The sequence below is a fragment of the Sapajus apella genome, unplaced genomic scaffold (assembly GCF_009761245.1).
Source record: "Sapajus apella isolate SASKATOON/1434 unplaced genomic scaffold, GSC_monkey_1.0 scaffold185, whole genome shotgun sequence".
Lineage (NCBI taxonomy): Eukaryota > Metazoa > Chordata > Mammalia > Primates > Cebidae > Sapajus > Sapajus apella.
Genome location: NW_022437125.1, coordinates 357,406 through 374,779, shown reverse-complemented (window position 1 = coordinate 374,779; position 17,374 = coordinate 357,406). Strand labels below are relative to the sequence as shown.

The following is a 17,374-nucleotide window of genomic DNA, read 5'->3' as shown; positions in this document are numbered from 1 at the left end:
GACGGAGTTTCGCTCTTGTTACCCAGGCTGGAGTGCAATGGCGCGATCTCGGCTCACCGCAACCTCCGCCTCCCGGGTTCAGGCAATTCTCCTGCCTCAGCCTCCTGAGTAGCTGGGATTACAGGCACGCGCCACCATGCCCAGCTAATTTTTTGTATTTTTAGTAGAGACGGGGTTTCACCGTGTTGACCAGGATGGTCTCGATCTCTTGACCTCGTGATCCACCCGCCTCGGCCTCCCAAAGTGCTGGGATTACAGGCTTGAGCCACCGCGCCCGGCCCAGCAGTTTCTTTAGTATTATTATATATATATTTTTACATGCTGTGGACTACTTATGTGTGTCTCTATTATTATTTCATTTGTCTTATTTTTGTTTGTTTTTAGAGACAAGACCTCACTCTGTCACCCGGGCTGGAGTGCAGTGAGTGGTGCGATCTTGGCTCACTGCAGCCTCAACCTCCTGGACTCAAGTGATCCTCCTGCCTCAGCCTCCCAAGTAGCTGGGACTACAGGTGTATGCCACCATGCCTGGCTAGCTTTTATTTTTTAATTGTAGAGACAGGTTCTCACAGTGTTGCCCAGGTTGGTCTCAGACTCAAGCCATCCTCCCTCCTTGGCCTCCCAAAGTGTTAGGATTACAAGCATGTGCCATCATGCCCAGTCCATGATTTCTTGAAGTGGCATTTATGCAGGGTGCCCAGCTAGCTCAGTTAGTAGAGGATGAGACTCTTAAATAACATTTGTTGTCAATTTAGCTAAGGTTTTTAGTGTGTATTGGGTTATTGGAGCCATCTTGTACATTTAGAAAGATTGGGTCAACTTTTTAAAATTATTAAAAGCACGCACTGCAGCACCTGTTTTGTGAAGTACATATTTATGTTAACTTTTAGACATGTATTAAAACTGTAAGAAAAGGAAACCAAAGATGACATTTGGCATTGCCCTAATCAGACGTGACTGGCCTGGATCCGACGTTGGCAAACCTTTTCTACAAAGGGCCAGGTAGTAAATATCTCAGGCTTTGCAGCCCAGTTCATCTCTGTAAAGACTCACTTCTGCCCTGTAGCTTGAAAGTAGTCATGGAAAATACATGTCAGTGACTGGGCAGGGCTGTGTCCCAATAAAACTTTACTTACGAAATGAGTGGGTGTGTCTGGGTGCCAACAAAACTTTATTTACAAAATGAATGGGTGGCCGGGCCGGGCAATGTGGCTTATGCCTGTAATCCCAGCACTTTGGGAGGCCAATGTGGGTAGATCACCTGAGGTCAGGAGTCTGAGAACAGCCTGGACAACATGGGGAAACACCGTCTCTACTAAAAATACAAAAAATTAGCCAGTCTTGGTGGTGCTTGCCTGTAATCCCAGCTACTCCGGAGGCTGAGGCAGGAGAATTGCTTGAACCCGAGAGGCGGAGGTTGTAACGAGTCGAGGTTGTACCACTGCACTCCAGCCCGGGCAACAAGAGCAAAACTCTGCCTCAGAAAAAAAAATTGAATGGGCGTGACCAGGTACCAGTAACTCTTTACAAAAGGAATGTGTGTGTGGCTAGATGCTGATAAAATTTTATTTACAAAAACAGGGCCTATGTTAATTTGCCATTCCCATGCCTAGGTGGTCTTTGGTGGGGAGGGGGTCCATCTAGCTCAGATGTTCACAAATTGGGACATTAACTGAAAAGCAAGAACCATGTGAACCATTGGGGAAGATCTGCTATACCTGCTTGGTGAGCTTGGCAGGATGCATGGCGGGTTTCCCCTCCAGGTCCCCATTCCCGTTCAGCACCTGTCATATGGTCGCCCAGCTGCATCTTTTGGGAATCGATTTGCACTTGTTCCAGCATATACAAAAAAATACAAAAATTAGCCAGGCTTGGCAGCTCATGCCTATAATCCCCAGTATTCGGGAGGCTGAGGCAGGAGATGGCTTGAACCTGTGAGGCGGAGGTTGCAATGAGCCAAGATCCTGCCATTGCACTCCAGCCTGGGTGACAGCAGACTCCATCTCAAAAAAAAAAATAAAGAAGAACCAGTGGAGAATTGTGTAGATGGCAGTTTCTCCACTTACAGCTCTCAAAATAGCCTTGGGTCTTTGGGTAATTATTCCCCAAATAAGTTGAATTCCTGTAAGTCTTGCCTGTGGCTAAATAATAAGTCTTTATTTTGTTGTTGGTGGTGGTGGTTTTTTCTTTTTTTGAGACAGAGTCTTGCTCTGTCGCTCAGGCTGGAGTGCAGTGGCACAGTCTTGGCTCACTGCAGTCTCTACTTCCCAGGTTCAAACGATTCTCCTGCCTCAGCCTCCTGAGTAGCTGGGATTACAGGTGTGTACCACCACGCCTGGCTAATTTTTGTATTTTTAGTAGAGACAGGATTTTCCCATGTTGGTCAGGCTGGTCTTGAACTCCTGACCTCATGATCTGCCTGCCTCGGCCTCCCAAAGCTCTGGGATTACAGGCGTGAGCCACCACATCTGGCCTGATAAGTCTTTATTATTATTATTTTTAAAATAGTACATATTAATGTACTAATGCTAAGTATTAGCAAGAGTATCAAAAAAAATTTTTTTTTTTTTTTTTTGAGATGGAGTGTCGCTTTTGTTGCCCAAGCTGGAGTGCAACGGTGCAATCTCGGCTCACCACAACCTCTGCTTCCCAGGTTCAAGTGATTCCCCTGCCTCAGCCTTCCGAGTAGCTGGGATTACAGGCACCCGCCACCACGCCTGGCTAAGTTTTCGTATTTTTAGTAGAGACGGGGTTTCACTGTGTTGGTCAGGCTAGTTTCGAACTCCTGACCTCAGGCCATCCACCCGCCTCAGCCTCCCAAAGTGCTGGGATTACAGGCGTGAGCCACTGCGCTCGGCTGAGCGTATCAAATTTTTAATGCAAACTTTCTCTCCCCTGACTCAGTTCTTAGTCATTGTGCTCAGAGGTTAGCGATTCTAAGTGTCTTGTATATCTTTCCAGAAATTTCCTCTGCATGTGCAACAAATAATTTTTACAAAGTAACACACCCCGGCATCCTGTTTGTTCTGCCCCTTTTTTTGGCTTTTCTTTTCCCTTGGTTTTTTCGTTTTGTTTTGTTTTTCAGGTATGCCTGTTCCTAGCAGCAGCTCAGAGCCAGCTCATGGTATCTGATGGCTGCTGGCCGTTTTGTTCAGATGCACCACCACTTGTCCACCTCACTCACACTTTAGGCCTTGGGGTGTGTCTTTGCATCCAGGTCCTGTGGTGGCATGGGAAGGGGGAGGCCTCTCCAGCCCTGCCCACATCCTGTAAAGCTGTGGTCTGTCCATCCTCCCCTGCCTGTCCAGCTTTCCAGTATGTTCATATAGACCGAAATCCTGAATAGATTGTTCCAGAACAATTCTTGATAAATGTCATTGGCCCCCTGTAGGTACCCTGCTCGGGACGAGCATCCCCGACCTGTTAGTCGATGGCTGGCGTAGCACCTGGGAGGCAGGCCCCGAACCAGCCACGAGCCCCACTCCACTCCCAGCAAGTGACGACATCGTCCCCCAGAAATGTTTTGTTATTCATAGAAAAGACTTCAAAATCTGGCTTCAAGGCCCCCACCAGTGCCCTGGCGAATGTGAGCTGCTTCCCCTCGCTGCCTGTTTCTCTGTCCACTGCGCCTTGTGTTTCTGTGGCGCTTGCATGTACACGGCAAGACGCCCCACCGGTGGCCCGCCCCGTGAGCCCTGGCACAGGAAGACCCGACTCAGGTGTCTCCCTCCTGAAACCCCCACCCCGCTCCCACCCGTGTCCAAAAAGGCCTCACAGGGGTCTCTTCCCGGCCTGGCACTATTAGTCTGATGATTCTGTTACCTTGGAACGGGAGCGTTTTGCTGGAGTCACCTCACGGACAGAGCCTCTGGCCTGGCGCCTATGGCCACCATTGCCCAACAGGCTGTGGGCTGAGCTGGAAACAGCTCTCGGTGCTCAGATGCCCGGGCCCGGCTGTGTCTCTGGCACTGACCACCTCCCGCGTGCTCTCAGTTCACAGGAAACGGGCCGTGTGAGATGCACAGCGTGCAGAAGAGCGAGCACGACAAGACTCTGGAGCACAGCAGGAAGCGCTCCCGGCCCTCGCTGCTCCGCCCCGTGTCTGCGCCCGCCAAGGTACCCGTCAGCCACGTGCGGCCATTCCTGCACCCAGGGGCCCCAGCAAACGGGGCCTTCCCAGCAGGTGACCGGGGAACAGAGGCCCAAGCAGCAGTTTGGGGCTGGACCTGGGGCTGGGTGAGGTTCACCAGTGGCAGGACCTTTGCAGGTGGGGCCTCGTCTAAGGTGGCTGTTCATCCGTTTTCCCTGTCCCATGAGATTGTTGTGAAAAGGAGGAGGAGGAGGAAGGAGTGTTATCCCTGCCCTAGGTACCAAGAAACAGGTGTACCACTCAGTCTCCTTTTGACCCTCAGGACCCTCACAGGCAAGGCCACCATATACAGTTGTTCAGGTTGGCCACTGCACAGCTGAGGGCAGAGAGGGGCTGGGATCCAGCTCCTGTCATGCCCTTCACCCACAGTGGTGGTTTTCTGATTGCATTATTACTTGTGTGGCTTTCTACTATTGGTAGGAACTTCCTCATCCTCCCATTTATTTAGTTAGGTATATTAGGTAAGGACTCTGGGTTATAATCTATTCTAGTGTTGATGTCCAAGCTGTTCCAGATTTGGCCCGTGGGGTCTCTTTGGCTCCTGTGTCCTCTTGGCATGTCCTTATCATTCTTTTTTTGGCAGGGGAATGGGGTTTCACTCTGTCACCCAGGCTGGAGTGCAGTGGCACAGTCACAGCTCATGGAAGTTTTGACCTCTGGGCTCCAGCTATCCCCTCACCTCAGCCTCCCAAGTAGCTGGGACTATAGGTGTGCACCACGACACCTTTTTGTAAAGATGGCATTTCACTGTGTTGCCCAGGCTGGTCTCGAACTCCTGGGCTCAGTCCTCCCACCTCATCCTCCCAAAGTGTTGGGATTACAGGTGTGAGCCCCTGTGCCCAGCTCATCCCCATTCTTCAGGCACTTTGGAGATAGTTCTGGATGGACAGTATTGTCCTTCCTGCTGTGATTGTGTGGCCAAGTTCAGGTCCAACTCCAGCTTAGAGACGCAAGCCTGCAGAGACTCAACATTTCGCTTCTCCAGGGTCTTCCCAGTGCTGCCCTCTTCCTGTCCACTTCTTGTTGCTGTATTGGCCCTCAGGACAAAACGGAGAGGATTCCGAGGTCGTCGTAGCCGGGGGCACATCTCCCTTGCCGTTCTGATGCTGTGGCGGCACTCCTGCCAGTTACCCAAAGCCCTAACCTGCTGAGACGGAGATCCCAGGTTTGGCAGTGGCAGAGGCCACTGGTAGAAGGGAGATGTTAACTGCGTGGAATTTCCCCCCACAGAAAAAAATGAAACTTCGTGGTACCAAAGACCTGTCTATTGCTGCGGTGGGGAAGTACGGGACTCTGCAGGAATTTTCTTTCTTTGACAAGGTGAGGGCGGGCCCTGGCTTCCATCTTGGGGATGCCACATCCAGCTGGCTGGGCTGATGCTCCCTAGGCCTGCCCCAGGACTGGGGGAGGGAGGAGCTAGGGTGGGTGTGGTCTGCGGATGGAGCAGGCAGGGCCAGGAGGATGGAGCTGGCCCCCAGCTGTCATTGCAGCAGGGAATGTGGGCCACCTTGGAGCCCAGGCATGGAGTGTGGGCAGGAGTCCACAGTGGGTGTGCCAGACAGAGCTGAGAGTCTGAGCAGAGTAGGAAGACACACGTCTGCCACTCTGAAGCTGTGTGGCTTCTTCTTATATCGGGGGTGATTGTGGGGTTCCGCCCAGGGTTTGTGGGCAGAGCAGACAAGGTGGCTGTGAATTGCTGCATGGCTCGCATGCACAGGCTGTGTGAATTGCTGCACGGATGACACATATGGGCTGTGAATTGCTGCATGGATTGCATGCACGGGCCGTGTAACTTGCTACATGGATGACGCACATGGGCTGTGAATTGCTGCACGGCTCGCGTGCATGGGCCATGTGAATTGCTGCACAGATGATGGTCATGGGCTGTGTGAATTGCTACACAGATTGCATGCATGGGCCGTGTGAATTGCTATACAGATGATGGTCATGGGCTGCGTGAATTGCTACACAGATTGCATGCATGGGCCGTGTGAATTGCTGCACAGATGACACATGGGCTGTGAACTGCTGCATGGATCGCATGCGCGGGCTGTGTGAATTGCTGCACGGATGCTGCACATGGGCTGTGCATTGCTGCACGGATCTCATTTACTTACAGACACAGCTGGTTCCTGTATCGCACACCCATGTGGGTGACTTACAAGTGAACCAGGCTCAGAAGCTGAGGAGCAGGGGTTCACAGTGGGTCCCTGACTACTGTCTCCGCAGGTCCGCCGGGTGCTGAAGAGCCAGGAGGTATACGAAAACTTCCTCCGCTGCATCGCCCTCTTCAACCAGGAGCTGGTGTCTGGCTCCGAGCTCCTGCAGCTCGTCAGCCCGTTTCTGGGGTGAGCAGCTGACTTCCCCGGGCTCCCCAGGGTAGTTCTGTTCCTGTCACCTCCATCTACTAGGCTTTTAGTTACTGTTTTTGAACAATGATTGTGCTTTTCTAAAATCCTGTTTATTAATTGAAGTGATTGAGATTAATTATCGATTCCTATGCATTTCTGTTTTTTGTTTGTTTGTTTTGAGATAGTCTTGCTCTGTCACCCAGGCTGGATTGCAATGGCACGGTCTTGGCTCACTGCAACCTCTGCCTCCTGGGTTCAAGCCATGCTCCTGCCTCAGCCTCCCGAGTAGCCAGGATTACAGGCGCCCACCACCATGCCCTGCTGATTTTTGTATTTTTAGTAGACGGGGTTTCACCATGTTGGCAGGCTGTTCTCGAACTCCTGACCTTGTGATCCACCTGCCTCGGCCTCCCCAAGTGCTGGGATTACAGGCATTAGCCACCGTGCACGGCCAATTCCCATGCTTTTGTAAAGAGGGATACACCACCTGGGTACCCTCCAGCTGGTGCCTCCAGCAGTAACATCTAGACTTAGTATCCTCACCAGAAAACAGTGGGTCCTCGAATAAAGCCTTTTCGTTTAACACTGTTTTGTTACTGCTGAGAAAAAACCATTCATTTCTGGTTTGAGTGGAGTTTGCACGTTCTCCCCATGTCTGAGTGGAGTTTCTCCCACATCCCAAAGATGTGCATGTTAGGTTAAATGTAGGTGAAGTGATGAATCTCCACGGTCCCAGCCTGAGTGAGGGGGTGGGCGCCCTGCAGTGGGGTGATGTCCTGTCCAGGGTGCTCTGAGCCACTGGGATGGGGTCTAGCCGCCTGAGAACCTGAACTGGGTTAATTGGGTAAATCAGATAAATTGTTTTCACTCATCTTTCTTATCTGTATGTTTGGCTTGCATTTATTTCAGTGTTAAGTATTAGAAGTGTTTTGGTCTCTCTTGAGAAATTTGGTGATGGTTTTATGACCGGAAATATGCCTTAGGAACGTCACTCTTGTTTATGTGTCAGTAAGCTTGCGGCAAAATCGGTTCCGTTACACATCTTTTCGCCGAAAGTCACAGCTTCCTAAAACGTGGTGATGATGTTGAGTGAGGGCTTCCTGTGTTGACTCTCACACAATCTACCGATCTTTCCAGCCTCTCCATGTTCCTTGTACACGTCTAGTGTGTGTGTTTAGACAACTTGCTCACTGTGGAGGGTCGTGCATCTGCCGCAGTGAAGATACTGAGCAGCTCCAGGGCCGTCAGCATTCTGCCTTGACCTTTCGTTTCCATCCGAAAACCCTGCCTCACCCAGAGTCTGTTTCCAACCCCTGGCAACCACCCATCTGTGTGCCTCTCAAATTTATATTAAAATGTTACAGTAATGGAACTGTACAGGAGGAACCTTATGGGAGAAACTTTTTTTTTTAACCCAGCATAATTGCCTGGAGATTCACCCGATAAGTGCCGTTTATAATTCTAATACTTGGTTCAGGCTTGTGTCGGCTGCGGTGGCTCACGCCTGTAATCCCAACACTTTGGGAGACCAAGGTGGGTGGGTCACTTGATGCCAGGAATTTGAGACCAGCCTGGGCAACGTGGCCAAACCCTCTCTACCAGAAAATGCAAAAATTAGCTGGGGGTGGTGGCATACTCCTGTAGTTCCAGCCACTCGGGAGGCTGAGCTGGAAGGGTTGCTAGAGCCTGGGAGGTGAAGGCTGCTGTGAGCTGTAATCACGACACTGCACTCCAGCCTGGGTGACAGAGTGAGACCCTATATCCAAAAATATATATATATATATGTCTGGGTGTAGTTGCTCACACCTGTAATCCCAGCACTTTGGAAGGCCAAGATGAGTGGATCACCTGAGGTTGGGAGTTCAAGACCAGCCTTGCTAACATGGTGAAACCCCATCTCTACTAAGAAATACAAAAATTAGCTGGGCATGGTGGTGGGCACCCGTAATCCCAGCTACTCGGGAGGCTGAGGCAGGAGAGTCGCTTGAACCCAGGAGGCGGTGGTTGCAGTGAGCCAAGACTGTGCCACTGTATTCCAGCCTGGGCAACAAGAGCGAGACTCCATTTAAAAAAAAAAAAAAAAAAAAGGCAAAAAAAAACTGCACCCCAGCTGCACAGAGAGAAGCCTCTGGGAGCAACTGTGCACACTTGTGTCCGCTCTTGGGGGCACAGGAGTGTGTACAGTACGAGTAGGCGGGCCTGTGAGCGCTATGTGAGACCTGGGAGCCAACTGGGGTCAGCTTCGCTTCCTGCACATCAGCCCTGTGACAGGGATGAGTCACTTGGCCAGTCTGAGCCTCAGTTTCCTTGCTGTAAAATGGGGATAGCAAATGTACCTACCTACGCGCGATTCCCGAGACCTGCAGGTGGGCGCTACCTCTTGGGCCCTTCAAATACAATAGAATCTCACAAGTAAAAGGAAACGACAGGTTTCTTTAGGCAGAAGGAAATGATGTAAGTCACAAACTTGGATCTACCTAAAGAAAGGAAGAGTGTCCAAGAAAAATATACCTGAAGACATTTTTCTTTCTTTTTTCTTTTTGAGACAGAGTCTTGCTCTGTCAACCACGCTGGAGTGCAGTGGTGCAGTCTTGGCTCACTGCAACCTCCAACTCCTGGGTTCAGGCAGTTCTCCTGCCTCAGCCTCCTCAGTAGTTGGGATTACAGGTGTGCCACCAAACCTGGCTCATTTTTGTATTTTTAGTAGAGATGGGGTTTTGCTATGTTGGCCAGGCTGGTCCCAAACTCGTGACCTTAAGCAATCTGCCTGCCTCAGTCTCCCTAAAGTGCTGGGATTACGAGCATGAGCCACTGTGCCTGGCCATGATTTTTTTTAATGGTTCTCACACATGGTGGGCACACATGTTATGTGATCAGCCCATTCAGTCCTTAACTGTTTTGCCATTTACCCCAAGAATAGTAGTTGATGGCGGTTGTGGTTGCAGCGTTTACCCCGAGATAACTTTGTCATGAAGCATCTCATTTTTATTATTATTTTTGCATTGCTCTCATATATGTCAACTTTGGAAATAAAAAGACATCGTTTTATGTATAGCATTCTGTTTTTAGCAGTGGTATTTCCAGTTACACAAAATATAGTAATTCTTGATCACTGAAAATGTCAAATCTTGGAAAACGTAGCATTCCTACACTTGATGGGAACATTGTTCTCAAACAGTTGTTGGCCAAAGACTCATTTGATGACTCTGACTGTTCTAAAATAGACAGTTCTGGTGATTCAGATGATTCCGACGCTCTGTTTAGAAATAACTCCAAGAACAGTTTTTATATTTTACTTCCACATTGAAAATCAGTCAGATTTGCTTCGGCCTCAGAGAGTGTTTATGTAAAATTAAATGAGCTCTGGTGTAAGCTGTGCTTTTTCTTCTAAATGGGAAACAGTTAAATCAACCCTGGGACAGGTGCTGTGTGAGTCCTTTTGCATTAACTTAAAAAAATGTGTGTATATGTAAATATTTTTCTAATGTAAAATGAAGCACAGATCCAAGACACAGGGCCGAGAAATGGCCCGAATCTTTGTTAAGCAGTCACCCATGTGCCCACCACCCACGTCAAAAATAGACTCCAGGAGCCCCCTGCGTACCACTCCAGTCCCTGCCCTTGTCACTGCGAGAGTGTCCTGACTACAGGAGGGACCGCCTGCTACACTAGTGGTGGCGCAGCCACCCAGGTGGGCATTGCCAAATACATGCCTCAGTTTCACCCCTAGCCAGGTTTTCTTCCCCTTTTTTTTGGAGATGGAATCTCATTCTGTCGCCCAGGCTGGAGTGCAGTGGGGTGATCTCAGCTCACTGCAACCTCTGCCTTGCAGGTTCAAGCCATTCTCCTGCCTCAGCCTCCCGAGTAGCTGGGAGTACAGGCACGCGCCACCACGCCCAGCTAAGTTTTGTATTTTTAGTAGAGATGGGGTTTCTCCACGTCGGCCAGGCTGGTTTCAAACTCCTGGCCTCAAGTTATCCTCCTGTCTCAGCCTCCCAAAGTGCTGGGATTACAAGTGTGAGCCACGGCACCCAGGCCCTGGGTTTTGTCTCTTAATACGTCTCGTAAGTCTCCTTTTACCTCCAGTTCCCTCCGATTCTAGCCCTGATACCCCTCTACGTGTCCCTGTCCCTGTTATTTCTGTGATACTAGCCCCCCAGGTTTGCTCATTCATTTGGGGTTGCACAGGAAGATTGCCACAGCATTTATCACCTTTTCTAAAGTAGCCAGGAGAGCTGCTTGATTTCAGTCTTGTTTCCTTTCTGCAGCCTCAGAGTGATGAGCTGCTGCTTTTGTGTCATCTTCCCAAGGGGACCAATTAGGTCCTTTATTTAAAAAGCATGTTAATGAATTCATGAACTTAAAACATATTTGATATGTTTTCAATACATTTTCTAGTCCTTTTAAAGGTGAGGGGCTGGGCATAGTGGCTCACAGCTGTAATCCTAGCACTTTGGGAGGCCGAGGTGGGTGGATCACCTGAGGTCAGGAGTTCGAGACCAGCCTAACCAATATGGTGAAACCCCATCCCTACTAAAAATTTAAAAAATTAACTGGATGTGGTGGCCTGTGCCTACAGTCCCAGCTACTCAGGAGGCTGAGACAGGAGAATTGCTTGAACTTAGGAAGCAGAGGTTGCAGTGAGCCAAGATCACACCACTGCACTCCAGCCTGGGCAACAGAGCGATACTCTGTCTCAAGAAAAAAAAAAAAAAAGACTAGCCTGGGCAACATAGTGAGTCCTTGTCAGAAACTAGCCCAAAGTGGTGGCATGCACCTGTAGCTATCACTTGAGTTTCAAAGGCAGAGGTTGCAGCGAGCCATGATCTCACCACTGCACTCAGCCTGGGCGACAGAGTGAGACTCTGTCTATAAATAAATAAACAAAAATAAAGGTGAGGAAGCTGAAACTCGGATGAAACGCCTCTGATTTACCCGAGGACAAACACTCATAGGTGAGCTTAGTGTGCTGTTAGACAGCAGCCAGGGTGCTCCAGCCCCAAAGCCAGCCCTTTGCGTGTTCTCTGCCTTCTGGGCACAGTGGCTGCTAGGTGTTGTGTCAACAGGCTCATGCTGTCAGGCTGGACTTCTGTGTCTTTTTTTTTTTTTTAACTCGGCATTTCTTCGAAGTGTTTCAGCATCAGATGTGAATCCACGTCCTTTTTTTTTTTTTTTTTTTTTTTTGGTTTTTTGGTGGAGTCTTGCTCTGTCACCAGGCTGGAGTGCAGTGGCATGATCTCAGCTCACTGCAACCTCCGCCTCCCGGATCAAGTGATTCCCCTTCCTCAGCCTCCCCAGTAGCTGGGATTATAGGCACCTGCCACCACGCCTGGCTAATTTTTTGTATTTTTAGTACAGACAGGGTTTCACCATGTTGGCCAGGATGGTCTCAATCTCCTGACCTTGTGATCAGTCCGCCTTAGCCTCCCAAAGGGCTGGGATTACAGGTGTGAGCCACTGCGCCCGACCCACGTTAAGTAACCGCATGGCTTTTCCTTCCCTTAGCAGGATCTCTAACAATGAGCATTGGTCTCTAGTCCTCCCTCAAATGCTCCTGAGGCTGCAACCCTCAGGGGTCAAGCTGAGCCCATCAGAAGGCCTTTTCCCTGGTGGCCCTGGGCTTGCACGAGTTGGGGTGCTCTTTCTGGTGGGTTTTCTTTCCCGGGCTGCTGAAGGTCTGTAAATACCCTGAAGAACAGCCCAGAGCAGGATGGTGTAAATCTAGTCTCAGCCAAACGAGCCCCTGAGATCTGTTTGTGACGTGGGTACACATGGGTGGGCGGTGGGCGCTTTCTGTGGACGTGGAGTGCACAGTCACTTTGACTCACCTCTTTTGGGCTCAGAATCCAGCACTCTCCTGACAAGGGGCCCTCGGGGCTGTGTGTGCACATGGTGTCCGCACCTGGGCCCGGGGGCAAGTGATCAGCCTGGGTTGGAATTGGAACTCCGCTTCTTACCAGCCAAGCAAGCCTCAGTGTCTTTGTAAAATGGCCATACCTCCCTCCTAGGCTTGTCAGGGGGCTAGAGGGGAAGACAAAAGGAACGTGAAATTCGGGAATATGAAAGGCAAGGTGCTGAGCAGATGGGCAATGCTGGGGCACAGTCAGCTGTTCTTGCTTCCGTGTTTCAGCAGTAGTGAGAGACTCAGAGGAAGTGCGTTTGGGGGGTGTCTATAAAGAGCAAGGTCCAGAACTGAAGCGGGCCTCTGCGTGCTCTTGACACGAGGCCTGGTTGGGTTAGGAGCATTCACCACCATGTGGCATTCCTTAGAGTGTTCAACCTGCTGTCAGGTGCTCAGCTGGGCCGGGCAGCTGAACGTGGCCCAGGGAGCTGCCCCTTGGAGCTGGCAGCCAGGGTGGATGGGGTTAAGTATCCCTTCAGAGCAGTTATGGTTTGCATTTAACTCAGCGGTAGCCTCAGGCATCTCTGCAGCAGTTTTTTTCTTTTTGAGACAGAGTCTCACTCTGTCACCAGGCTGGAGCGCAGTGGCTCCATCTCAGCTCACTGCAACCTGTGCCTCCTGGGTTCAAGCAATTCTCCTGCCTCAGCCTCCCAAGTAGCTGGGACTGCAGGTGCGTGCCATCACACCCGACTAATTTTTGCATTTTTAGTGGAGACAGGGTTTCATCATGTTGGCCAGGGTGGTCTGGATCTCTTGACCTCATGATCCGCCCGCCTGGGCCTCACAAAGTGCTGGGATTGCAGGCGTGAGCCACTGCACCCAGCCCTCTGCAGTATTTTTATTGGTATCTTTTCTCCCTACGTTTCCACTGGCTTGTTGTGGGTTTTCCTTCTGAACAGAGTTGGCATAGGGTTCTTAAATATAGGGCACGACGGAAGCCACATTACCGAGGGGGACACTGTTATACGGCGGGGGAGCTGGGGGGCTCGGTCACAGCAGGACCGCGGCACCAGCAATCAACGTAACTGCACCTTTTTTGGTAGGATCTGATGTTACTGTTTAGAGATGGTGTCCAGCTGTGTTGCCCAGGCTGGTCTCAAACTCTCGAGCTGAAGTGATCCACCCTGGCCTCCTGAGTAGCTGGGATTCCAGGCACACACCACCAGATCTGATACTGTTCTCAACAGAAATCCAAGTGGCATTGTAGGGTCATTTGCATTAAATCCTTCCTGTCGTCGAGCACAGCCATGACATTATGACTTTCAGGGATGTGCCCAGAGAGGGGTTCACAGAGAGGAGTCTCCCTCATGAGAGCGGAAGGCTGTGGATCGGGGATCAGTGAACTTGATCTCTGAGGGTTCATATGGGCTTTGTGGAAATGACTCAAACCCCTCTTGTGCAGGCGGCCTCAGGCACTGCAAAAGCGAGTGATATGACTGTGTGCCAGTGAACCTTTATTTACAGTGGGATGGCTGGGCACGGTGGCTCATGCCAGTCATTCCAGCACTTTGGGAGGATGAGGCGAAATGACTGCTTGAGGCCAGGAGTTGGAGACCAGCCTGGGCAACATAGCAAGACCCTAACTCTACAAAAAGTTTTTAAAATTAGCCAGGCGTGGTGGCACATGCCTGTGGCCCCAGCTGCTGAGAAGGCTGAGGTGGGAAGATCTCTTGAGCTCAAGAGTTTGAGGTTGCAGTGAACTGAGATCATGCCACTGCCCTCAAGCCTGGGCAACAGAGTGAGACACTGTCTCTAAAACCAACCAAGCGAAACAAAACACAGGCAGTGGGTACACTGGCCGAGGTGAAGCTTGCCCTCTTCCAGTCAGGGAACATCGCGGGCTCCAGCTTCTGCCCGTTTATGTCATCTTTTTTGGTTTATTTCAAAGCCTTCCTGTGAGTCTGGGGTCAGTAGGCACAGGAAGGGACCTGGTATGTGACAGAGGGGTGTGAGGCCCATTCATTCACACGCCTCGGGACGCACAGTGACTTCCTGTGTATCGGTTGTTTCCGCCTCTTATTCCCGTCCATGATGTTGAATTCTGACTCTGTTTAACCTGGAATGTCCATCTGAAGCCATTCTGAAATCTCCAGATCCCTCTCAGAAGGCCGGGGGGATGACCAGTTACCATTTATTTTTATCTTTGAAGGAAATTTCCAGAACTCTTTGCACAGTTCAAGTCCTTCCTGGGGGTAAAAGAGCTGTCCTTCGCGCCACCCATGAGCGACAGATCTGGGGATGGGATAAGCCGGGAAATCGACTATGCATCTTGCAAGCGCATAGGATCCAGCTACCGGGCGCTCCCCAAAACCTACCAGCAACCCAAGTGCAGCGGGAGGACAGCCATCTGCAAGGAGGTAGTGCTCCCCAGGGCTCACGTGTTCCTTGACATGGTGCATCCCCCACCCCTCCCCAGCAAACACCCAGTACTCCTGTTAGGAATGAAATGCTGTGTGCTCAGCCCCCTTGAATGTTGGGTTATGGGTGGTGCTGCTGGGATGTGGCCTGGCAAAACCACCTGAGCAGAGACGACAGTGTTGTACCCTGCTGGTAGTTGTGGCAAAACACAGAGTGCCAGGGATAATGTGGAGTTCGGCTTATTCTTCTGTTATTTGACTTATGTTTACGGCTGCTCAGTCCTGGGCTCACTGACGTCAGTGTTTCTGTTGAGCTTGACCGTTGGATACTCATCCAGGGTTTGTGGACAGACGATACCTCATGTCCAAGTTTCCAAAGTACCGGCTGGATTCCAGGATATAGTGCAGGGGTCACCAAACTCTGGCCCACAGACCCTGGCCCGCTGCCTGTGTTTATAAATAAAGTTTTATTGGCACACAGACACAGCCAATCATTTACATATTGCCTGTGGCTGCTTTTCTCACCACAAAGGCAGAGTTGAGTATTCATCTGGGATAGTCTGCAAAGCCTGAGATATTCGCTATCTCACCCTTTGCAAAGAGAATTTACCAATGTCTGAACTGAAATCAGCCCTCCATATCAGCAAATTCCACATCTGTGGTTTCAACTAACCATGGATTGAAAATACGTGGGGAAAGAGAAACCAAAAAATAATATCACAACAAAACATAATCCACATTTTAAGAATGCAGTGTAACAACGATCTACGTAGCATTTACATTGCATTAGGTATAATATTCTAGACATGATTCTGCCTAGGTTATAGGCAAATAGGACTCCATTTGACATCAGGGACTTAAGTATCTGTGGGTTTGGGTCTCTAGGGGTGGTTCTGCAGCCAGTCTCCCAGGACACCAAGGGACGTGTTCACCTGACCAAAGTCATGTTTTCCCTTAAAAACTGTTGGCCTTCCCATTTGTGTAAGGCATTTGCCTATGATATAATCAGGATGGTATAATGTATCTTTGTCCGTTCTACTCTGCATGACAGTAAATTTTGGCCCCTGGGGTCTGCTGCGCTGGTCATACCGTTTCCTCTCGGTGCAGGTACTGAACGACACCTGGGTCTCCTTCCCCTCCTGGTCTGAGGACTCCACCTTTGTCAGCTCCAAGAAGACGCCCTACGAGGAACAGCTGCACCGCTGTGAGGACGAGCGCTTCGAGGTGTGTGTGCTGCTGCGGCTGGGCCTCCAGCACGTGCCTGTCCCCCTCCTGCATGGGGCTGCTGTGGCCAGGCCCCCCACCCCCAGCACATTCTCCACAGGACAGGCGTCCTCTTTCTCTTCCCCCACCCCAGCCGCCTCTGGAGGAGCAGGTGCTGCAGCACATTCCAGCAGCTCCTGGAAGCTTTCTGCCAGGGCTTGCTGGCCTCTGGGCTGGCTACTGGATGGTACTTTTTTCCTGTTTAAAGATTTTATTTGGGCTGGGCATAGTGGCACACACCTGTAATCCCAGCGCTTTGGGAGGCCAAGGCAGGTCGATCACTTGAGCTCAGGAGTTTGAGACCAGCCTGGGCAACATGGTGAAAACCCATCTCTATCAAAAATACAAAAATTAGTCCAGCGTGGTGGTGGGCACCTGTAATCCCAGCTACCCAGGAGGCTGAGGCAGGAGAATTACTTGAGCCAGGTAAGGCTGAGGCTGCCGTGAGCTGAGATTGCGCCACTGCACTCTAGCCTGGGTAACGGAATGAGACCCTGTCTACTTAAAAAAAAAAAAAAAAGTTTAATTAATGTAATTTAAATTTATTTTTATTTTCTTTATCTTGCTTGCTCTGTCTCCCAGGCTGTAGTGGCACGATCATGGATCACTACAGCCTTGACCTCCGAGACTCAAATGATCCTCCCACCTCAGCCTCCTGAGTAACTGGAACCACAGGTGCACAACACCATGCCCAGGTTTTTTTTTTTGTTTTTAACTTTGTTTGTAGAGATGAGGTCTCACTGTTCCCCAGGCTGGTCTCACACTCCTGCTTTCAAGCGATCTTCCCACCTTGGCCTCCCAAAGTGCTGAGGTTAAGGGAATGAGCCACTGCACCTGGCTTATTTTTTTTTTCTTTTTTTTTAGAGACAAGGTCTTTATTGCCCAGGCTAAAATAATTTTTGTAAATATATACATTTTTTAAATAAAATTTTTATTGGCCGGGCACGATGGTTCACGCCTGTAATCCCTGCACTTTGGGAGGCTGAGGTCGGAGGAATGCTTGAGGCCAGTAGTTCAAGACCAACCAGGGCAACAAAGCAAGAACTCATCTATACAAAAAAAAATTTTTTCATTCTTTGTATTTTTCTTTTTATTCTTTTATTCTTTTTCATTTTTCACATATAACAGGAAACAAAAAAAAGTTTTTTTAATTGGCCAGGCATGGTGGTATACACCTGTACTCTTAGCTACTTGGAAGGCCAAGGTGGGAGGATCATTTGGGCCCAGGAAGTTGAGGCTGAAATGAGCTATGATTGTGCCACAGCGCTCCAGTCTGGGTGACAGAGTAAGACTGTCTATTAAATACACACACACACACACACACACACACACACACACACACTCTGTCTAT

At 50.0% G+C, this 17,374-nt stretch overlaps 1 protein-coding gene across 2 annotated transcripts in view; it reads left to right on the top strand.

Annotated features, from left to right (window-relative positions):
* The window catches only part of SIN3B (SIN3 transcription regulator family member B), a 51,254-nt gene that overhangs the window by 20,876 nt on the left and 13,004 nt on the right, over positions 1–17,374 (top strand). Inside the window, exons 6-11 of one of the 2 annotated variants that reach the window (XM_032268712.1) lie at positions 3,994–4,116; positions 5,381–5,470; positions 6,380–6,498; positions 14,553–14,760; positions 15,075–15,170; positions 15,868–15,984. In XM_032268712.1, the coding sequence (XP_032124603.1) occupies positions 3,994–4,116; positions 5,381–5,470; positions 6,380–6,498; positions 14,553–14,760; positions 15,075–15,170; positions 15,868–15,984 (753 nt within the window). The remainder of the gene's footprint in view (positions 1–3,993; positions 4,117–5,380; positions 5,471–6,379; positions 6,499–14,552; positions 14,761–15,074; positions 15,171–15,867; positions 15,985–17,374) is intronic. The other variant, XM_032268711.1, reaches the window with a different exon arrangement.